Below are 26,053 nucleotides of genomic sequence, written 5' to 3'. Positions count from 1 at the left end.
CTTTGCAAATTGGAATTTTTAAAGTTTTGTTGCTTACCGTTGTGGAGCTTAGTGCACAAATCTAGATGTAACTTGGGCATTTAGAAACATGGGGTAGGTTTAAATTCTAGTGTAAAAAGTAATCAGACATTGCCAACTTGTTTCCTTGAATGCTATCAGAGTGGGGTGAAAATATTCAGAGATTAAAACATTTTCTTTTCATGCCGTGTTCTAGGAAAGAATAAGTTTCCAGCTTTTAGAAGTTCTCTAATAGCTGATGATAGTTATTATTTTATTATTTGAAGCTGTAACTTACATTGGCTAGTTGCAAGCCTTAGCTTACTTTTCAGAGCTTCTGGATAGAATAATATGCAAGACAAACCCATGTGAAATACGAAGATTTATAGTGTTGATGGCAGAGATTACTTTTTAATGCATGCTAGGAAAGTATATGTCTTGAAAACAATGCCTGTTGGATTACTATCTACCTAAATCAGTCCTCTTCTTTTCCACATCACAGTGCCTGTCACAATCTCACAGAAAAATGAAGGAATGCTTGTATGACTCTCTTTGCATGTATTATAAATAAATTAAATGAACAAACCTTTAATATAATAAAGGTGATTTTAGTTGGGCCTCAGCCATGTAGTTACAACTGTGTCTAATATTTGGCATTTATTTGTGGCCTCAGAAGTGTGGTATCACTCCTGTGGTGTACACTGCTCCTGGTGAAAAACATTTAGCCAGAGTGGAAGGAGAGGGTAGAAAGTCAAGTTTGGCAGAAAAAGATCAGCTGCTTAGAGGTGTGATATCTGTAGATGAGAGCCAAGTTAAGAAAGGGGTTAGCTATTGAAACAGCCAGGTTAAACAAGAGACACTTAGGGCTAAGTAGCCTCCCAAAGGATTGATAAACTTTCACATGTGGAGTGTGTGCGGTTGAACCATTAGCCCCAAATGGTGTCTTGTTTAACTTGGCTTTCAAGATAAGTAGCCCCTGTCTAACTTGGACTTTCCCGATGGTATCCCACCTTTACAGGGCTGACCTTCTTTATAACTTGGCTTTTTTGTATTTATAAAATGGTTTTGATCAGATAGCACTCTTTTTTTTTTTTGGTTCAGAAGAGAATTAAGCTCAGTTCAGAAAAGAATTAAGTTGCAAGAGAGAATATATTAGTGTCGCATCGAGAGACAAGCTGATTTTAATGAAAAACAATTGTAGAATGAAGAAAAAGGAACACAGCCAGAACAGGATCTTAACTCACAGCTTGCTCTCCCACAAGTACGTTTTGTTGCCATAAGGCTATATGGAGAATAGCTGACTCTATTTTTTGTGTAACTGAATGAGTCCATCTAGTCCCTTAAAATGAATGTGAATGCGGAAAATGACAAAAAGAAAACTGATATTGCACAAGGGCTAAAAAGCTTGAATCTGAATGTGTACTCATGTTGCTCTCTGACAAAACTGCAAGAAACTCAGACAATGTAAATAACATATGGTTTGTTTTTCCAGCAAAAGGAAAGAAGGAAGACAAGGGGTTTAATAAGTTTGGCAAGTTGTCACTTCTAAACCTTCTAAACTAAAAGGGGACATTTTGTATATCATTCCAGTTCTACAGATGCACCAAGAGCCAAATCCTGCTCTTACTGAAGTCAATGGGAGTTTTGCCATCAACTTCACTGAGACTAAGATTTGGCCTCAAAAGAATTAATTCTAACAATTGGAGTTGTCAGGGCAGTAACAGATTTCTCATACAAGTTTTGTCCTGTGTGGATAGCAAAAGGCTCGTATTTTAGCTTGGCTAGAGATGCTGTTGTGATTTTGAATGCCTGGGGCGTGGATGTGTGAGTGTGCCTGTAGGGAGAAGCCTTTGCAGAGTTTATATATATTTTGAAGGGCAGGGATGGTATTTTAGGTTGGTACAGTGCTGGCACAGTGGGGCCCAGAGCATGATGGAGGGCTCTGACCACTCCTGTGCTATAAACAATTATTCATAATGGCATTACAGAGCTCATAAACAGTGTTCTGTTCCTATGATAGATACAGTAAACGGGTAACATGTTGTTCTCATGTGGAAACATATGCTTTACATAATTTAGTAATGCAGTACTTTGTATAGGCTTTTGGAATATAAAAACAGGAAGGCACATTATTCCACATTACTCCACCAACCATTTCTGTATTTGACAGGAAAACACAGTTTGTAGTGACAGAGCCAGCTATTCTGCTTCTTCTTTAGAGCAGCATCTTTTTTTAAAGTTGTGTTAAAATGTCCATGGAGAACAAATCAGTACTGTCGCTTGTGTACAACCTTCTATCCTTTGGTGTATTCTTATCCATAAGTAAGTTAAACAGCGCTCCATTAGAAATCATCTTTGTCAACCAAAAGTATATGAAAATGGTGGAAAACAGCAGCATTTTCCCCATTTTGTGCGAGACACCAAAGTAAACCTGCTTACTTTATTTAAAGGGAATTATAATCTAAGTTTGATTTATTTTCTCCATCTTGGTACGTAAAACCACTGTGAGAGGCAAGGCCAAGGGGAGACTCTCATGTTAATACACTTCTTGTTTTCTTCCAGGAGAGTACACAACTGCTACAAATGTCGTCAGTGCAGCTTCACAGCTGTTGACACTCAGTCACTACTAGAGCACTTCAACACTGTGCACTGTCAGGAGATGGACGTCACTACAGCCAATGGGGAGGACAGTCATGGTGTTTCGTCTATCAAGGAGGAGCCAAAAATTGACCTCAAGGTCTACAGTCTGATTAATCCAGACCCCAAAATGGGGGAGCCCATATCTGACAGCATAGTGAAGAGGGAAAAAATAGAAGATAAAGAAGTGCTCAAAGAGAAAGGTTGGACTGACAGTCCTAGCGATGATCTTCGCAACGTGACCTGGAGAGGAGCAGACGTTTTGAGGGGGAGCCCATCATACACACAGACCAGTCTAGGCTTATTGACCCCAGTGTCCGTTGGCCAAGAGCAGCCAAAGCCTTTAAGGGATAGTCCAAACGTAGAAGCTGCCCATCTTGCGAGGCCCATTTACGGCTTGGCAGTGGAGAGCAAGGGCTTCATGCAGGGTGTGCCAGCTGGAGCATCGGAGAAAGCCGGGCAGCTCACCCAGCCCTTCTCTGGATCCGGGGACAGCAAGGCAAAGGACGAATCCCAGTCCTTATTGCGGGTAGGAAGCTCTCTTTCTTTTCTTCTTCTTGATTTTAATGTTTATGTATGTTCTGTTTAATTAGGCATGCAAATGATTTTTTCAGTTCCAGAGTAATGTGGTTGAGGTTTTTCTTCATGCATAGAGGAAAAAAAAAATCAAGGAAAAGACTGAAAGATTCAAACTTGTAGAGCTAAACTGGCATGCAAATGTGCCAAGGTGTTTGCATAAAACAATGTATATATTGATGCAGTATTAGTGCTTCTGCTTTTTCTATTTAGCTCTGATTGAATTTTGTTTAATCACTCCTGCTAACTGTGCAGGTTGATGATGCGTATGAAGAAGGAAAGTTTAGAACCCCAGAAGGCTGCACATCTGTTACACTAAAACAACTAATCACCTCTTAAATTTCGTGGTGGTGTGACAGTTCACACTTAAGCAAGATTTCACCTTATTAAATATCTAAGAATATGAAACCTGAGTTAAATACTGATAAAAAGTAACCTCTCGTTTTTGGTAAAGCAACATATTTATGTACCAATTTTGACACTTGTCTGGTTGCCTTGGAAGCAAAAGAAGAAGAAAAAATGAGAAAAGGAATGAATTTGGGTGATAAGGAGAATATTTGTCACACCAAATAATTCCTATTCTGTCTTTTTTTAAAACAAAAGGACCTATGCATAAGTAACTTCCCCTTCCATCAAGGTGTGCTTTTCCCACTGTAGAGAAATCTGAAGTTAGAAAAGCTCCAAAATTTTGAGGAGCTGAACAGGGAGACAGATAAGTGCCTTTCTCCTGGAGAATTTTCTCTGTGTATTTTCAGGGGCTACTCCCTATTTGAACTTCTAGAAACTTGCTATAGGCATGGTCAGTCCACCCACAAGCCTCACTAGAATGGAAGTGATAATCATCTGTTTTTCTTTGCTGTCTAAGAATATTTATATCCATAACATCCATTACTGTGAGAGTGAACTACATGTAAGAAGAATACAAAAGGCAAGATAAATGTTTTATTCCATGGTCTGCTAAGATTATACATAGGTATATACATAGACCTATATATAGGTCTCTGTATACATATGTAAATCTTACAATCTCTTTTTGAATTAAGTCAGTGGTCTTAAAAATATTGCAGTTATTCCAATTATAAAATAATGTGTATGTCATTTAAAGCCTGCATGCAATTCAGGGGACCACAGTCTTTTGTAACTTCCAGGTCATAAATAGTTATTGTTGTACCATAACTGCTTCTCATAGACTTGAAATAGGACAACAGGTTCCCTGTTACAAACCTGGATCTGTGCACACTGTGAATGGCAGGATTTTATTTCTGTCCTTCAGTTGGAAATAGGTATAAATATATATACATATATCCGACTAGCAGTGGAATTTATGCTGTATATATGATGCTACTTACCTCCAACTTCAATTCTGGTAGTGCGGTAGTGCTTTTTAGCAGTGCACAGACATATTGGCCATTTATATTATGTATTATCAGAATACAGATTTTATTTTTGACTACTAAAAAATGAAAAAGAGCAACTAAACAAAAATCTGCAGAGGGATGCGGTAATATGCAGATTCAGCTCTATGAAAGTCTAAATTCAGTTGGTAGCTGGAGCCTAAAATCTTAGTAAATAGTAAAATAAGGCCATTGTATTATCAGTTATAACCATTGGTGAATACAGGGCACTTTTAAAAAGTCTTTATACAAAAGTCTTTGTACAAAATACATATATATATATTTTCAAACCAGTATTTTTATCATTTTGGAAATACTTTGATCACTTTTGGATATTCAGAAATATGAAGTATCTGAAATTTCAGTGGTTTTCTGGAGGAGGGGTGAGGGGGGCTAAGGTCTTATTTTTGTTTATTAATAGTGTATGCACATTAGTTCCTTGCATTTTAAAATATGTACAACCCAACTTTTGTAAGATTTGTAAAAGGATTTATTAGTGCATTAGGTCTATGCTGAGTGGTAAAACCTTACTCTTCAAAGAGAAATTCTTTTCTGTACACTTTTAGCTGCCTGCTTTTTGAACTCCCTTGTGCCAGGGACTTGTTTGTCTCGGTATTTCTTTAGTTATAATATTTGCATTTTTACTTTTCTTCTTTGAAAATTGGGCAAGTGGCGTTTGTCAGTTTTAAATACTTAAAAAAAGAGACGGAGGGGGAAAGAGGTTAACTTACTTCATCTGGTGAACAGAGTCATTAATCATATATATTTCATCGCTTTTGATGGATAGAGGAAAACAGAATTTAAACTTCTTAAAGGTAAGGGGTGATCTGAAGGACAGGAGATGTAGCAGTGTGTTTCTGTAGGTAATATTAATTCCCTTTAAACCATGACATCCCTATTCCCTGGATCTGTAAAAAAGATCATAGAAACATAACTCTTTTATTTTGTTCTTGATTTAGTTTTTGGTAGATAGTTATGAGATGCAGTACCGAAGCCAGTAAGTAAGAAGACAAAGTGATGGCCAGCTTGACCTGTGGGAGCTTAGTGTTGGTATTTTCTGGCATACATATATGTTATACGTATGCCTGAAGCTCACTTGGCCCAGACACAATTGGGAATGAGTCAGAAAAGAACTTCCATTCTGAAAAAAGCTCATTTTTGTAATCTTCAGAAATAAAAACAGAAAAAACAAACCACTCCATATTGCTAAGCAATATCTCATGATTTTGGTGAAATTTATTTTCTAATGTGAAATAGCTAGTAGGAATAGCTAATGTTGTGCTAAAAGTTGGTCCTTTCTAAAAGCCAAGTGTTAAATCAATACATACTTCTGGTATCATATAATGAATGCTCATGCAAAATACTGTATCCCAGGATGACTGGTGACTAGGAAACAAAACTTGTAATAAAAATCACTGTGGATACCTACATTTTTTTCCCCCAAAGATTGACACAGAGGAAGCCAAAAATTTGGAATTACCTGGAATTGCCTCCTTAGTATTTATAAAGTGGTTCTGCTTATTACAAATGATTTGTAATGATTTGACAGTAGCAGTAATACCATGTGCTTTTCATTTTTCAGTTCTCTCATGATGGGGGGAAGGGAAAGGGCAGATCATGTTTTCAAGTTTTTTCATACAGATGGAGGTTAATACTGCAAGTGGCTTTTCTGTATACTGAGTTTATAAGTGATTAGCATTTTAATAAAATATGAAAGACGATATAGATCAACTAGGGAAGGGGTGAATATCTACAGTTGTCCACAGAAATCCGTAATGCCTACAGGGTAACTGTAAACTTTTGGAAATTGCTTGGAGTGTTTTTCAGCTTTGCATGTTGTGTAAACCATTTATATGCTGCTTTCTTGCATTCCTTCCATGCATGATGGACATGTTCCCCCCCCAGACTGTGTGTTACAGTAGATTATTTGTGGGAGTCATTAGGGTAGGATTTCTTTGTTTTTTAGCAGCTAAAAGACCAAATTGCTTGTGACCTTCCGGGAGCTGGGGATGGGGCAGTGGCGATAGCTTGAACACTGCATGTATGAAAGAACATATATGCAGTGGATGCACCTTTTCTCCGAGAGTGCTTCCAAGCTGTGTGTATGTAACAGAATCTTTCTCAGGGGCTTGGTACACTTTTTTGAGTAGCTTTAATTTATTTTTCTTATTAAAATGTTTCCAGCAGCTGTACTTCCAGCGAATCGGTATGTTTTGCAAATGGGAATTACAAAAAATGTACCTCAGCATGGTACAATGTAGACATTATTTCTGCTCTTCTTTAGAGTAGCTGATTTTATAGTTTAAAGATTTGTTGATACTGGAAGGTCTATTGAGATGCAAAAATGTTCCTTTTTTTTTGGTAGCACATTGGCAGCCAGCAGACTCCAGGCCAGGCAGATTGTTTAATGCTTTGACAACGCAGATCTTGGACAGCAGGAACTTTTTGCTAAACTGCTTTTAAATGAAGTGTCCTGTTTTGGTATGTGTGGCCACTGCAGAACAAAGTTTTCCACAAAACTAGGAATTGCAGCCTGAGCCTTCAGACCTATACACAGGCCTAGTTAGCCCACCTAAAGGTATTGGTTAGCACCGCTCCCTCACGTTGTGGTTTAGCTGATGCAGATGCAGAATAGCACAGATAGGTGTGCCTACAGTGCCTCATAGACCTGAAGGCAACAGGGAGATGCATGTGTATTAATCATTATTCATGATTATGGGGATAGTTCTGTAATGTCAGATGGAGAGAGATTGTAAAATTATTGCAGAGATACTGGTGATTTTTATCAAAGGCAGACTCCATGCTGTAACGTTAAATATCTAACTGAAGTTATGTTAGCCTTTGCGGTGGGCTTTTTATACGGGGCAAGGAATAAAATCAGCTCTTCTCTTAAATGAAGCTTATTTTGCACCATAATGATCAGACTTTCCACACTACAGGAAATCACAGCATTTCAAGAAAGTTTCCATTTTCTTTAAGAAGAGAAGAAAAAATGTCTGTGATATTTCACCTTCTGATATTTCATATACTGTTCTGTCTAGAGCTGGTTATTTAGCTTTAAATTTGGGGAGAATGCAAAGCAGGGAGAAGGGAAATAGCTTTTTCTGATTTCCTGTATGGCCAATTGACAGAGCTAATTTTAAAATAACCGATTAATACGTATGTAGTAAATTTACATAGAATTGTTTTAATATCAGTGTAGTAAATATCAGGCACAATCCCTAGTGGTGAAGCATTATTTCTCCTATTATAAAGTACTGACTCCAGTTATCCACCAAGTTAGATGCCAGATAGCTGCAACACAGTGGAAATGCTGAATTGGCCTTTGTGATTTCCAAAAGACTTCTCTAAACATTCAGTTCTTGGCCAGAAGGCGTCCTTGGAGGTAAAACCTTCCTCTCTGATGTTGCTAGAAGTATTGCTGCTGCCTTTAGCAGGAGCACAAGGAACAGCACTTGGAAGGATCGAGCACACAGAGCAGGATCTTGGTTTAAATGTTGTTTTTCGGCATTCAGCACAGAGTAATGGTTGGAAGTTTCTGTGTGCTTTGGCATTGTGTTCCACGTCCAGCCACCTTTTCATAGCAACATCTTAATGCTATATCTATAGAATCAAATTTAATGCATACAATCGTGTCGTACATCTTACATGTAAGTTGGTGGAGGTCTTGGATGCTGCATCTCATCCCTCAGCCACTTTGGGGAAAAAAACCACAGCCTGTTAAACAAGAAACATCTGAAATAGTTTCTCTGTCGCTGCATCTCGTTTTTTTCCCATTTCCTCTGACTCTGTTAGAGATCTTTCAGGAAGTATTTATAGTCAAAGCCATTCATTGCCATACGGGTCCTCTAATTAGCTGAGGGGAACTCAGCAGGCACTGTGTCTTACTAATGCGCAGAGCTCTGTCAGGTCAGAGAGCTGCCAAGGTCTCGTTTTTCTTTAGAAGCACCTGTTTCCACAAGTCTCTGCCTGGGGAGGCAGAAGGCTGCTTTTTTTCGCTTTTAAATATAACTACATCCTGGAAAACGCCAGAATCCTCTGACAAGGAAAATGAGAAAATAAAGTTGGGGCTTGAAGAGAAATGGTTTTGAAGCATCGCGTTTCCTGGGCAAAACTGAGGCGAGTGAAATCCCGGTGCTCGTGAAGGGCTCATGAAGAAGCTAAAATAACTTTCTGAAGGTTTCAAGTAGTTTAGAAACAAACATGTACTTGGCTGCTTTTAGTAACTACTGGAACCAAACCCACAAGAAATTGAATGTTTTGCATTACTCATCCTGACAGAGTGATCAGATAGGGCTAGAAAGTAACTTTTAGAAAAATGTTAACCTGCCCCAATTAAAGGCATGTTTCTGGTTTTTGTGTGGGGTGTGTCTGTCATGTGGAGAGACAACCCCACCTTGTGCATGTTTACCCACCAGTCAGCGCATAGTTTTTATTTATTTCTTGGCTTTTTTTTTCTTTCTCCCTTTTACGAAATGTGGTTTAGAAGAGAATTAAGTGATAAAATCATTATTTGGGTGGGGCGTGGTAATAATGGGAAAGGGCATCAGCTACGTCAAAATCCTTGATGAAAAGGTGAATCAGTATGTGGAACAAAGGGCTGGGGAGATCAGCATGAGCCCCCAGGCCGCTGTGTAAGCAGCAGGGTTTATTGAAGTTGCTATGATCAATAACAATGATTCAAGCAGAGAGAACTGAGATAATTCTTGATTTAAAACAAGCTGCTTCATTTCGATAGGAGAGATGGTAATGAAGATGAGAACAAAAGAGTGCTTTTTTGTATTGAACCAAGTGGCCAAAACCGATTGACAATCTGTGTCAGATGCAATTAACTTGATTTTATATTACTCTTAGTTTGGATAGGAGAACTTCTCTTGCTCTCTCTGGTTTGGTATTTGGTGTCCTGGTGTTGGTGACACTGTTGTCACCTGGATGCTGTGTGCCTGCACCAGGGCTTGGCTTTGCTGGGCGAGCATCACCTGAGTGCTCGAGGCAGCCGCTCCTGCCATTGCTGCCACAAGGATTGGTGGTTATTGAACTCAGCATGAGGGTGGGAGATCCTCTGTACCTGGCTGCAGCTCTCCCTGTAGCCAACACCACCCCAGGCTGGGAGAGGGGCTGGGCACAGAGGGGCCCCATCACTGTCCCCCAGCCTGGACAGGAGACCTTGGTGAGGGGCACAGCAAGCCAGAACCTCCCGCTCCCTCTGGTGAGATCTGGGGGTCTGCCTCCTGCCTCAGCCCTTCTGCACTTCTGAGACACTCTTGTTGACACTAACAGCCCAGTTCTGCAGCTGTTATTCATACCCCTTTGCTCTAAACTGGACATATAGAGTGAGGAAATGTTGCCACTTTTGGTAAGCAGCTTTTTATTTTTTATTTTTATTTTTTAATACTGTCTTCAAATACATTCCAGAATTTTTATTTTATTATTTTAAATCATGCTCACAAGGGATGCAGCTCAGTTAAAGCAGTGTCAAGGTATGGAGCACAGCTGTGGGACTGCAAAGGCACACGGTGCAGGAGCAGCTCCCTCCAGTCTAAACAATTCTGAGAACTGTCAATGGGAAGCCTTGTTTAAACTGGGATGTAAGTAAATGCAGCTTCTCCCGTGATGACTAATTTCAGTAATTAGTTGAGCTTTCCCAAAGTTTCAAAAGCTATGTGCAACTATAACCATTATATGCCCTTTTATTGTTCTGTATTGCTAGTAGTACATAACATTAGATTATATCCCTGAAGTGAAATGGAAGCTTCAATTCCACTTAGAAATGAAGGCTAATCTTTGCCTAACTGGATCCAATGGGAAACACGCATTCATGTCCGGGGGCAGAACTTGCTGCTAACTTGTAGATTTTCAATGGAAAATTAAATTTCATAGATGAATGCAGGCAAGGATTGTACAGAATTCTATTTTTGCATGAAGTACTATACTGCCGAACAGTGAAAACCTATATGAAGATACGTCTAACATCTGGAAGTGCAGAATTGCTTTCTGTGTTGAATTTCAGACAACCCTCTACATGTATTTGCTAATTAAAAGACACAATAAATACACTATTTTAAAGGAGGGTATTATGATAGGCAGCAAATGTTTGATTTATTGGACTAAGAAGGGAGCATTGTAATTATAATTGATTTGAAGGAATCCAGATGCTGTTCACATCTGAACAAATTCAAAATGGTAAAGATTTAAAAACAGATTTATGAATAAACAGTGCACACACATGTTCTATGATTTTTCCATGGAGGTACCTAGGGGTTAATACACCCAACTAAAAATTGTATCTATGGAAAATAGTTGTTATATGAACAGATATGTGCTGAAACAGAACTATATATGTGAGATATGCAAAAGGTTTTCTGGAATGTGTTTTGTTACCTTAGCACCCCTTGGAATAGGCATGTGGCCACCTTGGAAGTATTCTTAATTTTAAGATCTCTAATGTAGCACAATTGATTTAGTGAACAATTTCCTGCCTAATATAATTCATTTACTTCTTGTACCAAGTTCTGGTTTTAAAATGAAGCTTTATAATGGCTAAATATAATGGTTCTGTTGATGTTTTTCTAAGCATTTTTCCAAGTATCGTTATGTATATTTTAGAAAATCTTATAATCTTTGTTGTAGTGATTTAATAATATACATATGTAATATAAATCTATAAATATGTGTCTTCCATATTGCGTATTACACTATTTAGAGTTCAGATAGGATATAGTTTGTACATAAAGATGGGAGGAGGAATAAGGATGTTTCCTCTTTTCCTTTGTGCACAGTATTAGATTTCTGAAACAAATGGCATGGTGGCAGCCCAGGCTATGCAGCAGTTTGTAGGCAGCTTGCAGAGGGACTTTGAAATCTTTTCTGAATTTGTGTATCCCTGCGCTGCCTGCTTTGCAAATCTCAGGTTGGTGAGTCATATTTTCCCTAGTTAGATGGCTAATTTCCGATGATTTCTTGACTGCTTTAGGCCTTAGTCTCACAGTTCTAGCTGTAAAATGAGAATAAGGACAGTTTCTCAACTTGAAAGGTGGGAGCAAGGAGAGCTGCATTAAATTCTGTATTGTGCAACATTATTGTCGTAACAGGAAGAGCTGGATCCATACGCATCCTGAATCAATATTCCTGGTTAACTTCTCTGGGCATGTTGAGGGAACTTTTTGCAAGAGATCCAGTGAAAACAGAAAACCTTAAGAAAAATATTATAATCTTAATTTTAACTTTGTTAACTTTTTTAAAATTTCTATTCTTCCCTTCAGCCTGGAATGAAAAGGCAAACAAACAAAACAAAAAACAGGGAAAGCAGGAATTCTGGAGCAAGGCATTTGCATTTCTTCTTTGACTTTGACCTCATTTTGGTTTATGTGCCTCTGATGTACATAGTGGCAAACTACACATTTTCACTTATGGGAAGAAGTCTTTTAACGATGGCTCACGGTGCAGTCTTTAATCATGTGGGCTGCCTCCAGCACTTGCTCAGAGTACAATTTCACCTTCTCCATTTTCAGATGGGGTGTACTGTTGGCTGTTTCTGCTTGCAAGACTGTCTGTGATTTGGAAATTGTGTTTAAATAAAAAAAAAAAAAAAGTGAGGAAAAAGAGAAATAATCAGAACATTTGTTGAGGAATTTGTTATGAATGGGAACGAGGAGCAATGCAAACAAGCTTGGAATGAGTTTTAATTCACATGTTATTCTGGGAGCATACAATTTCTGGTGAGAAAATGGCATATTTCAGGTCTATTTCCTCCAGTTTTTGGCATGAAGCAATGCATGTTTTGTTCAGTCAGATGTTCAAATGGGAATTTTGGATGCTTAGAACTAATTTTAGTAGGTGGGGGGCAAATTTATTATGGTGCTACAAATAGAGTTTGATCACAGCTGCTTCACTGCAATTATAAAATTGGCTGTGAATCACTTAAACTATATTTACTGGATGCAAAAAATAAAGAAAATAAAAAAAGAATATCATCTATACAAAACTCTGTCTTGTTTCCCTTAAAGTTCTCAGTGTCATCGTTGATACACACAGTATTTTGAATTTGGCTTGATTGTGTTGACAGAGTATTTTCGTGCTGCTTCTCCTCCCCATGCACCAACAGTGATAGTATGCTGAAATGACTCTCCCATTCTTTCCTGAACAAAATGTATCTTTTTGTGTTAGGGTGAATTTCTGAGCTTGTTCTGAAATTACAGTAAATCACACACAGACCTCTTCAGACTTACTAAAAAAATGTTAGAAACTTTGCTGGAAGTTGGGCACTTCAAAGATCTTGCTACTCCAGTCTGTACATGACTAAAATGCTGTAAGGCAGACACTGCGAGGTGAAAGCTTCCAAATCAAAGCAAGTCTTAATATCCCACTATTATTCCATTTATAAGACACATGGAGAATAATATCTTTACATATTTATGATTTTATTTCTGATAGTGCTTTAATGTTCATGGGGTTATGTTTTTGAGTTAAAAGAGAAAATATTAAGTTATATTCCGTATTTTTTTGACATTTCGTGGCAGCTCCTCTCCCAACCCAAAGTGGATATATTCCAGATCTGTTTAAAAGTTTGCATTGTGGAGAATAAGCTTAGTCAGCCTCTTTCTTGAGAAAAGCATTCTCTTCACAGTTCAGTTAATGGACTTCAGCTATGGTGATCATTTTGGCATTCCTCCCTGCAGCTGGTAAAGAAGCCAAACATCTGTAAAGTTCTCCATTGACAGTAGCACAGTATACCTGTTAGTATATTACTGAAATTCATTTATATTTGACTGAAGTATGCTAGAAACTTAAATATTTCCTTTTGTTTTAAATTCTCATAAACTCTACCTTATGCAGTGTTTGAGGGCTGGGGAGAGGTGGTGGAAAACATGATTAATCAAGGCTTTTAAACATCTTGGCACCTATATATGCTTGTTTGTGAGCATACATGTGTTTTACTGGTTTGTTTAATAATTTCAGATTAGTTTTAAAAATTAAATAAATAAAAAAAAAGTCTTTTTTTAAATTAAGAATGAAGAGGCTTTTCAACTGAACACAGAATTTTTGTAGTTATCTACCCAAATGGTTTGTGGAACTAATATTAATTTTTAAAGCAAAGTTGTATGTTACAACTTTACTGATTTTTCCATTACAGAAAATTATGTTCTGCTCAGCAGAAGTTTTAAATCTGTATGGATCTTTTAATGCCTTTAAGACTGTAAAGTTAATAATCACTTAATCGATTTGCCTTCACCTTCTAATAGCCAACTAAACAGTTGAAGGGTAGAGGTCTTTGCCATGGTCATCCATAACAACTGTCAGAGCAGGTTTGATGTAGAGACTTCTAAAAAAAAATTAAGAGGATAGTTGATGTCTGTTAAATTTGGTGCCTCAGTTTCTTGGTATAATGTTCAGCTAAGTGGCTTCTTGTGTGACGCTCACTTTGACTCAAACCAACTGCATATATCTCAGAAGAAGAATTTCATTTGGCTTCAGTGCCCTGAGTTTGCGTTGGGGTAGACCTCTAGACTGAACTTTTTCTGAAATGTATTATTTCAGTGAGCGAACAGGCAGCCTGGGGTGAAGCTTTAATCATTGCTAAAGCTATTTGAAGCTCTCTCAGTGATAGCCTCCTTAAGAAGTGAAGCATAAGCTATTTTGCACACCAGTCCCCCAGGTTCATCACTGTTGTAAGGAAAGGACATTTTTAAAGTCACTGAATTGAGAAATATTTTATCTGTGCTGGTTTTCTAGGTCCTTGGCAAAGAAGTTAAATTTTGTAGCTTCTAGGGATATAAATGGACCTCCATCTGGCTGTCCGCAGCAATGGGCTCCCAGCACCTGGAGGGGTATGCCTGGTGCTCTGCCTGGCTGTGAATGCTTCTCAGCCCCTGATGTCTGCTATTTTTATCAGTATAGATCTGCTTCTGTCTTTGCTTGACCAGGTTGCAAGGAAGCTTCACTGTAACCTCTCTTTTCTTGTCTTCTTTAGCTTGGTTTGGCTCTCTCCCCCATCAATCTTCTGCTGATCTCAGTTTTCTATAGTGGAACTCATTGAGATGCTCCAAATGTGGAGCTTTTTTTTGAAAGAAAAAATACTAAACCATTCATTCTGTTATAAGAACTGTCTGGGCTCTCTGAGCTGCCTTTCCTAAAATATACATTGTCTGCTTCACTAACAGAGGCTTCCTGATGGGGAGAGATTAAGCACAATTGTCTAAATCTTCTTCTCAATATCTGCACTTTGCCATGGTTGGAGCCTGGTTGCTGGTCTGCATGGGCTTTGCTCTGACAAGTTCTCTCTTGAATGCCTACTAGCATGAACATAAATGGCCCTAGTGATCTGATACCCTTCCTACCAAAAATATTCTCATGGCCTTACTCGCTTTCATCAGCCCCACTAAGTAAACCTCAGCTAGTGGAGGGAGACATGTTGAAGCACAGCAGCAGAACAGAATGGATGAAACTACAAATTGTTAGTCTGTTAAACACAGATTATGTCCTTGGGTACAAATTCCATTAGCGACTGAATGAGTCTGGATGGGTAATAGCTTGTGGAAGTATTTGTTATGACAAAACCAACTTTTCATTAATAGACAAAGTTATCCTGTTTTCCTCTGTAGTCTGGCCAACATCAAAACGTTTCAAGCTAATTTCAGACTTGTAGAACACTGTCTATCAGATACAGACATATGGATTGAACTAGTAATTTGCTTGCCATCTGCTGATAAAGGAAGCAAGGCGTCTAAGTAGAAAATGAAGGAAATTTTCTTCCCTCCACTGGAATGTCATATGGTGCCTTTAGTTGTTTGTGTTGACATTTCTATTGATTCTTATGTAAAGTGTTACATCGTAGTGACCTGCATCTGCTTTGAATCTGATAATTATGTTTTTTTTTGTTTACAAAATATACAAATCATTTGAGCCTATAAATAATGTCGCTAGAAAATGACTCGCTTGAAATCTGAAATAATAGATATCCATAGTTCTTACTGTGTGAAACAGGAAGCAGCATAATCCTTTGCTCAGAAAAGAAAAAAACCTGAAATGTTACTAACAAGAGTTAATTAAAATTTTATTTTCTTTTTGTAAAAAATTTCCCCTTTTCTCCTGAAAGATAGGATAGAGGCCAGGAAAAACAATACAATTCCCAACATAAAAACAAACAAACAAACAAACTGCCAAAACTTTTCTGCTTAGGGGAAAATGGATACTTGAGCTTTCAGGTTTTTTCCCTTTAAGAGTCTTCTCTCACCAGCCCTAACGGTTGATGCAGGTCCAGAGTTTAGCCTCAAATCTTTGCCAAACCTTGGCTGTGCTGGCAATAACTTTTTGGTCCAGAGATGATTGACCTGAAGGGGCACCATCATAGTGCTGGGAGCAATTCCTCTGCCACAGTGCATTGCTCAGCTGCTTGCCTTCGGGAAGCTGCAGGGCATAAGATTTGCTTCCTGAAACTGTATGGACTTCTTATTTCAGCATATAGGCCCTGGTTATCTGTGAAAATAATAATAAGCAATCCATAATGAAAGTTTAAATGTTTCTTTTAGTCAATTTCTTTTAGTTAATGCTTCTTACATGTTTGTCCTTTCATGAAGAGTGTCTCTATTTAAAAGGATATAGCAAGAAGAAAATGTAGTAATTTCTCAACAGGCTTACTGCTTTCATAGGTAATAAATTACATTCTCAATTGCTTCTCAAATACACGAAACTTTGGTTGAAGAATAATAATAATAAATACTTATTTCAGCCCTAGGTTTTTTTTATATTGACAAATATTTTGTTTTTTATTGATTTCAATGATTCATTTTGAACAGCTAAAAATATTAACGAGCTGTGTTGTTAAACATGAGATATGTCTTCATAAAAATTGTGACTAAACTGTTGATTTTCTTTTAAATAAGACAAACTGATTTTTTTGTTTGCTGCAATTGGACGATTTACTTGCTAGTGTAGGATATAAAAAATGTATGGAAGAATTTTATATGTGCTTGAAGTGAAAGTAACATGGAAAATTACTACTTGTCCAATATACTGTTTTCTCTTTTGTATCATTGTTTTCCTGAAATTGATGTTCCTTGTTTGGAGACCTGCAGAGTCTGTAAACAATGCAGGTACCTATTAACACATGCAGCCTTCTCTTTTCTGAGTGTGGTTATGTAAGGTTTAATTTGAAAAATGCTAAACAGTTACATAAATAACACATTTCCCACAATGTACAGGTAATTGCCATTATTCAGAAAGCTACTGCAAAGGTAGAAGTATTTTAATGGGCATTTGTTGCAGATGTACACACCATTCTGTTTGAGTATGTTCACTGCAGCAACAGAGCCAAATTACTGCTAAGAAAATACTGCTTCACAATAACCAGGAGGGTATCAGATACTTTGACTTTGCGTACTAGAAACTGGTAAACTTGCTCTTGTGATGGGCATATTCACCTCAGGGTATTAAATGGTTCTTCACAGGTTAATGTTTGTAAGTCTATTATGTAGCTTGGTCAATTGGCTTAGAAGGACATGAGGGGATGAATGATAGGGTAGGAGGAGCTAAACCCCTTCTCCCTTCTCTTAGGCTGTATGATCTGGGACAAATGCAAATTTATTTTGTGTTTCCATTGATGCATACTTTTATTATAGTAGTTTTCAAGGTACATTGAGATCTATGAATATTAACAAATTGCTTTGGGAACATTGGATATGAGGCAGTTCAGAAGCAGAAAAGTTTATAAAAAGTACCTAAAATATTGTATACCTAGTATTCACTTATTCACTTATCCGTTGTCTATCAGTCAGAGCTGTTCTTTTGCAGATAGACTTGCCTTACTGTGATACTATCACAATTCTGACGTGAACAAATGATTTCAAAACCATTCATGTCAGGTCGGGATGATGAGAACAGCAGATAGACATGAGAACTAGGACTGCATAAACAATATATTCCTATCGCTGGACTAACTCAGGTCCATAGAAGTGGCAGCGTTGTTCTCACTGCTCCAATATTGCCAGTGTGGTATTCCCCTTTCCCCAGCACGAGAGAATTTACTGCAACTGTTTATTTTCAACACATGGTTGATATCTTTGTCTGTCTGTCTGTAGATCAGCTGTGCCTTGTTAGGGACTTTACTCTTGAGCCCTGAGAATCTTGCTCAACCTTTCATCTCCCTGCCATGTAACTGTGGTTTGTTGGAAATAACTGAGAAAAAATGTAAACTTACTGAAATGACTAAGAGTCTATATTCTAATAAGTCTGTAATCAGTGTCAAAGGAGAGAGGGGATGAACTGAATCAAGGGTGTATGTAAGAGATTAATCTGTGCCTTCTCAGATATATTTATAATATTTCTCTAGATGGAAAAAGAAAAACTTAACAGTTGTATTTGCCCTTTGTGAAATGTGAGAAAGGATATTTCAGCCTGACCAGTTCCTCTTGGTTTTGAGTTTTCTCTTTGGACTGTGCAGGGACATGAGAGTGTTGTATTCCCAGCTCTATATAATCCCAGAATATACCCATACATTATATAAAAAACCCCACCTTAGTTATATATATAGCATATGATATATTTATATGAGTGAACTTATGTAGTTCAGTTAAGAGGATATAGAAACACTGATGCAAGTAACAGAAACATAGCAACAACGGGAAGGAAATTTGAGAGGTTTGTGCTTTCTCCATGATAGCCTTACCTTTGATCATCCTGTGCAGCATTGCTTAAATGAATCCTGGAGAGAAAATACTGTTTATTTTTGAAGATTTTAAAATATGAGGAAGTCACAGCTGTCAGGTGAAGTTGCTCTGATCCTTCTGTAGATGTAAAAGCCGTTTTCACATGGAGAAAAGTGCTAGTGGTTCTCTGGCCTACTTGCAGGCTGTAGAGTGCCATTGATGTATCCAGGTGGCCTTTAGAACTTATATCCACCCACTCCATACAAGTTATTCCAATGTCTCAACAGACATTACATGTATCATGTTTTTTGGATAATGCCTGTCAGTGCCTCCACTGAATTGCTCTTGTGCTGCTGCTATTGCTCTGTACTACTATTAAACCAGGAAGGCTCCATCTGGAGATCAGCCAAATTTTCAAAGAACTGATAGTGCCCAGGAGAGAATTATCAAAAAACGATAGATTTTCCTCAGGATTTTTTGAAATGGAACTGTACTCATTATCTTGCTATTGTCAAAAGCACTTCAGCTGGTTTCTAGTCCTATCACAATTGTAAAATGAGAGTTGTTTTCAATAGCTGGCAGTGCATGGTCAAACATTTTTTGCCTACCATTTCTTCTTCCTGTTGAAGTAATGGACAAAAATGCTAAACATGTTCTATAAATCTGTATAGTCAAAATGATAAATGCAAACTTACTGAAGAACAGCATCTATTTTACCGCCTGATACTATTTTTTTTTTTTTTTAGTAAAGACTTTTAGATATGAACTTTTGCTGGAAACATAAAATGATATCTCCAAAGGGAAACTTTAAATGCCTACCTTTTGTCCTCTGTTGGGATTTTCTGGAGAACTCTACTGTGGCCAGCATAGCTATGTCAATCTCTTGTTAGTATGTGCAGAATGTCAACCTGCCTCACATCCTTTTCTAGGAGGAACTCTTGGAAGTCTGAAGTTACCCTCAATAACACTGGAAGCACAAATGGCTGAAATATGCTGACAGTTGTGCCAGTTGAAAGCTGTACAAAAAAGAATGATTTTTTTTTGTTGAAATACTAATTATTATACTGTATAGGACCAATGTTTGATTGTTTGATTTGATTTTGTAGATAGCAAGAAAAATGGATGACCTTTGTATTATTTTTCTGTGTGAAATCTGTCTTTTTTTTTACCAACAGTGCCATCATTTGATAACTTGAAGGGCTGTGTGGCATTATGACCACAAAAGGGGTAGATAGGACACGTTAAGAGAGTTTATGAAGTTGTTGGGAAAAAGAGTATAATGATAGCAGCAGGAAAAAAAAAAAGTAGCAGCTTCAGAACAGATGGAGTCCCTCTAAGGAAGCTGACTGAACATGGCCTGGGAACTATAAATTGCATATAGAAGATAGGGCTTTCATTGCAGATGGCAGGTTCTCTGTTAGGAGGTGAAAGCCAGTACATGGCTATAAGCATGTAGAGAACTGCAGTGAATATGGCTAACATCTTGTGTTTGACATACATTGAAATTTAAGCTGGTATATGAATTCAAAAGGCTAATGTACAAGTTCAGAACACGAAATCTGTCATAGTGTTCAAAATCCAGCAACTTGCTTTCAGGCATAGAAAATTTTAACTAAGTATAAAGGCACAACAAATTTGTGGCCCTAAAATTGAAACAAAGCATTAACTTTAAATGTCATTTTCAATCACTCTTACATTGAAATATGACAGGAAAGCCCTTTCTTTCTTCCCGTGTCCCAAGCTGGTGTCATTCCAGAGTCGCCAGGTCAAAAAGCAGTGGTTTCTCTCTGGACCTGTTACTCCATATTATTTTATTACCCTATTTGACCTGGACCTGATTTCAGGGGAATGAATGAGAGTTTTAGCTTTGACTGGCAGTCCTATTCTAGGAAATGATACCTAGATCTTAGGGGAAAAAAAAAAAAAATCCTCTCTGAAGTTACCCCATCCCATGGACTTTCAGGGCAGGACTTTTCTCATCTAATCACTATGCAGGTGTCTGAGCCTAAGTTATCTGTCTAGGATTCTTGGAGCCAATGTAAATTTAAACATCACAGTTCTGAAGTACAAAAAGTGAGTTACCTCATCCGAAAAAGTATTTCGTATAGTCTGTCCTGGGTTCAGCAGCAGCAGTCATATTTCTCCTTATTAGTAGCTGGTACAGTGCTCTGTTTTTGACTTTAGTCTGGGAACAGAGCTGATAACAATGATGTTTTTAATTCTTGCTAAGTAATGTTTACTCCCACCAAGGACTTTCTCAGTCTCATGCTCTGCCAGGGAGGAGGGGAAACTGGGAGGAAGCAGAGACAGGACACCTGACCAGACTAGCCAAAGTTTGCATAGCCACAGTATGTCATGCCCAGTATATAGACTGGGAGGCAGTTACACAGAAGGTCTGCTCAGATCACTGCTTGGGTCGGGTTGGGTATCGATGATGGCCAATTGTATTCTCTTCCCTTGTTATTTCCTTTATCATTATTATTATTGGTGGTAGCAGCAGTGATTTGTGTTATACCTTAGTTACTGAGCTGTGCTTATCTCAACCCGTGGGAGTTACATTCTTTTGATTCTCCTCCCCATCCCTCCGGGAGTGGGGGGAGGAAAAAAGGAGGGGAGTGAGCAAGCGGCTGCATGGTTCTGAGTTACCAGCTGAGCTTAAAACACGACACAGTCGGAGAACTGTACAATTTTTGGCCCTTCATTATACTGGCTTTGTCTCCAATAACTGTGAAGGAAGCCTAGACACATACACTGCTACACAGGAATTACAAGAGGTGATAAAAATAAACAGAGTTCCTGCTTCTGCTTTGTCCAAATGGCAGCCTTATCACTGCAGGTAAGAAGCAAAACTTTAGCATATCTGCAGTTAATGACTCTTCTGTCTCCAAAATGTAATTTGTCAATTAATGGGAAATACTAATACGGCTTTAGTCAAGTAGGAAAGGGGGAGGTTTACATAAAGATTAAAACATTATCTCATGGAATGTTTGCAGTTCTATTTATTAATAGTTTCATTTTTCTGGCAGACTTTTTTGCATTCAAACAAGCTTTTAGTGCTTTATTTCTTTATACCTCTCATTCTTAGTGTACCTGCCCTTGCTCCTTCTGAATCTGTAAAATCCATTTCAAAGTGCAATAAATAGTCTGCTGATGTCCCTTTTAAGTTACTGGAGGCCTTGAGGGGTTATCAGTGATTCGCTTCCCTTTATACATTAGTCAGCTGTTTGCATCCAGAAATGCAAACTCTGACTTAAAGTTCTTGGTCATTCCTGTTAAATATTCAGTGGTGTTCATTTAAAAAAACAATTGGGAAATCAAGAAATGAAACACCATTACGCAAAGTCTAAAAACTGAAGCCCAGTTTATCGTGTGTTTTCTGATTATCATTCATTCCTGGGTCAGGTATTTCAATGAATCTAACAGGTTATATGAATGGAGCTGCAATAAAAGGCCACTGCATAGCATATTTCATGGGAGTAAAGTGTGCAGTATTGGCACTCAAATGATTTTTCTTTTATGTACATATGAAAGTCATTCTCTTATACACAAGCACTGTGCAAATCATACACACAAAATAAGCAAGAAAGGAAACATCTGGATTGGGCATTGAACAGTGTATTTGAATTTTAAAGGCCTTTCGCTGATTTACTAAACTATAGTGGTGTCTTAGATTAATCTAAGATAAGAGTGTTACATTTGGGGGATTCTAGTGTATAGAATCCTACAGTCAAAAAGCAGGTGAGTAAATTCAAATGCAAGTAAATGCAAGTCCGTATTGCTCTAGATAATTTCACACTCAGGTATGCTAATACAATGAAGTGTTTTTAAGTGAAGCAGTTCTACAGAATGCCAAAGCTTGCCTGAAGATAATGCAAGAAGAATGAGATGCCAGCCCATAATGTCCATTACAGAGTGTTTTCTAAATCTTCTGTTACAAGTGCCTAGCACCTTTCTAAACTTCTTTCTGTTCAAAGATAGCCTAAGCTTATCCAGCTTCCAAGTGCCAGTCATTCAAAGACAAAGCAAGCAAAACCACCTGAACCACCTGTATTTTGAGTTGCTTACAAGAGAAGTGCTTTGCCTTGATTCTGCACCAGGCATTAGCAAACAGGGGTTTTGCAAAGCAAAGCTGTCAACGATATTGTGTTGCACCATGCTACGCATGCAGAGCTGTGTGTGGAGAGTGGAGGTGTTAAGGACTGGTTCATACTCATAAGTCCATAAAACAAAACTCCCCAAACAAGTAAAGAAGAAGAACCCTCATCATACTGCAAAGAACCTAGTCACATTGAAAATGGTAACTATATCCAGTAAGAGAGTTCATTGTGTTGAATTTTCCAGATATGCTCAGATGGTATTTTTTTGATATTTCAAGATAATTTTATTGTTGAATTTCATGATTGACAGCTTTTGAAAAGTTGATTTAATCTCTTCACCACTGAACAATCTGTAATACTTTCCCTTGGAACTTGTTTTTTTGTGTTTCCCAACAGAACTAACAAATACTGTTTCACAAAAATTTGTTAAGGGTACCAGTGTGGTAATATTGCTGGTTATATTTAGGCAGCAAAATGTGTCTTAAGCCCTTCAAACACACTAAGGATGAAGGGCTGTGCTAACAGTATTGCTTTTCTTTTTCCTTTAAAGCAACTGACGTGTCTCTTGTTTATGGGTTAATGGACATTTTTATTGCAGCAGGGAATTTCTCCACTGCAGTTTTACAGGGCAGCAGTAAATGCTCAGCAGCTGGGATTCTTGCAGTAATATGAAGAAAGTCTTTCTTAACATTTCCATCTTTATAATAGCAGTTACAAAATGGTAACTTTGATTTCTTAAATAATACATGATTATGTGTGGTGTTCTTTGTTTCCGTTTTTATTTATTTATTTTTAGCAGTGGTGACTAGTGTTTATCTCAGCGAGTAGTTACTGTTCCCTCCTGAAGTTTACAGTAAGGTGGATAAGTGCTATGCAGTTGCTTGTTGCCTCTGTATTGTGGTGTAAGGACAGATTAGATGGAATAAAGTTACTCAAGCAACTGGATCAATTAATGCGTATACAGTGTCTATTTAATAAATAAACATGCTGTTTTATGAAATAATAGCCAATTAAGCAACATGTTAAAACATTTGCAAAACAGTAGGTCAAATTTAGTCCAACAGTATATCACAGTGGAGGAAATAGAATTTACCTTCCTATCCACTGTAAACCTGTGAAGGGAACAACAGGACTCTGCTGGGTCAGACAGGTCTGGCTGCTGTGACCCTCGAGGGAAAGTGGCCTGTGTATAGCTTGCAAAAATTGTAATGTGTGCATCTCAGTACAGCTTATTTACTGTGGGACCTTGCAGCATTTAAAATTAAAAGACTACTTGATATTTAGATTATTCCTTCTTTTTCTATTTTACTAAGGAGTATCTAAATGTCTTACACTATTGAAATGGGAAGAAGGGGCTTTCAGATGATCTTTTGGACAAAGATGATCTATGAGCACGTCTGGGGAACATCTGAGTTCCCCTTGGAATTAATTTCAGCTGAAAAAACACATCTAACCTAGACTGTAAAAATGCAGTGGAAAAGGTTAGCTAGTTTTTCAAATGCAGTGAGCACAAGGCAGTATATGCTGTAAACTCTTAATGCAGTAATTTACACTTAGACACAATAGTGTGGCTTGTTTGTGCTGGATGGACAGAACAAGTTAGTTAATATGTTCTAACAAGGTCCTGCTATCATAGCCTGCACAAGGTCTATCAGAACTTGTCAGTCCCTTTACTTGGTTTGCTTATCTAATATAATTCACCTCTGACTGTTGCATATAAATCCAATCCTGGATTCTCTCTGGAAGGTATCTCCAGAGGCAACAACTGAGATCAGCGTCTGAGTTACAACATCACCTAGTCATCCCTTATTATATCATGGAAATATGGAATAAAAGTTGAAAAAAAAGGAAATTAGGAAATCAGTCTTTGCAGTGACTACCCTACCTTCATTTGAATACTGAAGCGGATTTTGTTTTGGTTTTGTTTTTTTTTTTTAATTTAGTAAAGTTATTTCAATATTTTGATAATTTGAGGAAATTTTCAATTGCAAGTGATTCACTTTTCCTCTTCTGGTAATATTGTGGCAGAATATTGTATATGATACACTACAAAGAGTATTTCTTATGTTTGTTGTGTATGCCCCTCTCCCCAATTCCTCTCCAGTAAGCCCACTGGTTTAGTGATTAGCACCAGAGCCTTTCACACAGTGTTTTGAGCTCAGTTCCCTGGCTGCAATTCACTCAACCTTGACGTAAATCTCCAATAAGCACTTTGTGAGAGGTTAGCCTTTTGTACAGGGTGTGTGAGAAATCCTGCCTGACCAGGTTTGTTACAGAAGCCAGTGTCAAATTGCCTTGCCCCAAGTGTTTGAATATGAAAAAGGGAGATGGGGGTGGGGGGAATCATGCAAAAAAACACCCTCGCTCTCCACTTCCAAGAGGCCAATTGTTCAGAAAAAAACCCCAGTGTTTGGACTCAACGATGTTTTAGTGCTGATATGCCTATGTCTGGCACTGACAAGTGAGCCTGTGATGATTTACGGTCTGCAGGTAGAGCAGTGAGTATATCATTCATAGAATCCGCCTTCTGTGTCTTGCTTGTTGAGGCTGGTTGCTTTTAATTTAATCTATTTGATCGTGCTATTTGCCTTAGGTGATCAACAACCTTTCATGTAAATCCTAGCCAAACTTATAAAACTAATGGAGAAGAAAAAAAAAAAACCCAACACAACATACCAAAACATTAGCACTGTAGTCATGCCTTCACTGTTGATGTCAGCGGTGTCATAGGAAGGCAGATAAGGTATGCAACCCTCCCTTTTTATAAGGAACATCTCCTCCCTTCTGTTGTTTTTTAAGAAAGTTACATCCTTTGGAAATGGAAACAATACATTATCATATTACCTCAGGGCCTTGTACATGAAAAGCCCAGTGAAATCTCTTTGCCATTCTTCCATATCGTGCGTTGCTCCTAAACAGATTTAAAATTCAACATCTGTATGCTCCTGTTTGTGTTAGCAACCTTCACATTAATTGCAATTACACATTAGTAAAGGTCTTTTGGATTAACTCTTCTGTTCATGGGAAGGAGATCCATGGAGGTTTGCCTAAACACTCTGGGGTTGAGGCTGGGGGCTGCTGGAATACATTTTGACAAGTCACCCAGTTTATCAGAGAATGGCAGTAAATGGCAGCAACATTGCTTAAAGGGAATGGGGACTTAAGCTTTCCAAAACCAAGAAGCAATGTGGAATCTGCAGTGAGGGACAAAAAGCCACCTCTCCAGCTAAGCAGGCAGGGCAAATGAAATTCTTCAGAAGGGAAATGTTACACAGAGGCTTGCTGTGATTTATTTAATGGGTCCGCTGACTTCAGAGAGTCTTGCTTGAAGGTTTTGGAGGGAGAAAAGGAGACAGGAAGGAGGAAAAACTGCTGGAAGGAAGAGAGGGAGTCCTCTGGTTTTGCCAAGTACTATGCTTAGTTGGAATAAAACAATAATAAACACAGACTTTGAAGGCCATTATTTCCTTACTGCTAATTACCTGAAAGAACCTTGACAGGGAAGTACAATCTCAATTTGAGCCAGTGAGTAAAATACAAAAATAAGAGCACAGTCTGTCAGTTCTCTCATGATCCTGAAGAGCCTAATGTGAGTTGGTGTTCATCTGTGAGGATTGGCTTTATGAATCTTTTCATCTTTCCTTTCTGTGCTTTGATTATACATTAAAAAATAAAGCACTTATCTTGGTAAATTCCAGCAAAAATTTAG

The 26,053-nt window shown here is 38.0% G+C and overlaps 1 protein-coding gene across 5 annotated transcripts in view; it reads left to right on the top strand.

Moving 5' to 3' along the window:
- The window catches only part of TRPS1 (transcriptional repressor GATA binding 1), a 215,651-nt gene that overhangs the window by 60,497 nt on the left and 129,101 nt on the right, over positions 1-26,053 (top strand). For all 5 annotated transcript variants that reach the window (XM_065668831.1, XM_065668834.1, XM_065668829.1 and 2 more), the window contains one exon: positions 2,560-3,163. In XM_065668831.1, the coding sequence (XP_065524903.1) occupies positions 2,560-3,163 (604 nt within the window). The remainder of the gene's footprint in view (positions 1-2,559; positions 3,164-26,053) is intronic.

This window comes from Lathamus discolor, chromosome 2 (assembly GCF_037157495.1).
Source record: "Lathamus discolor isolate bLatDis1 chromosome 2, bLatDis1.hap1, whole genome shotgun sequence".
NCBI lineage: Eukaryota > Metazoa > Chordata > Aves > Psittaciformes > Psittacidae > Lathamus > Lathamus discolor.
This window is presented reverse-complemented; position numbering and strand designations above follow the sequence as displayed.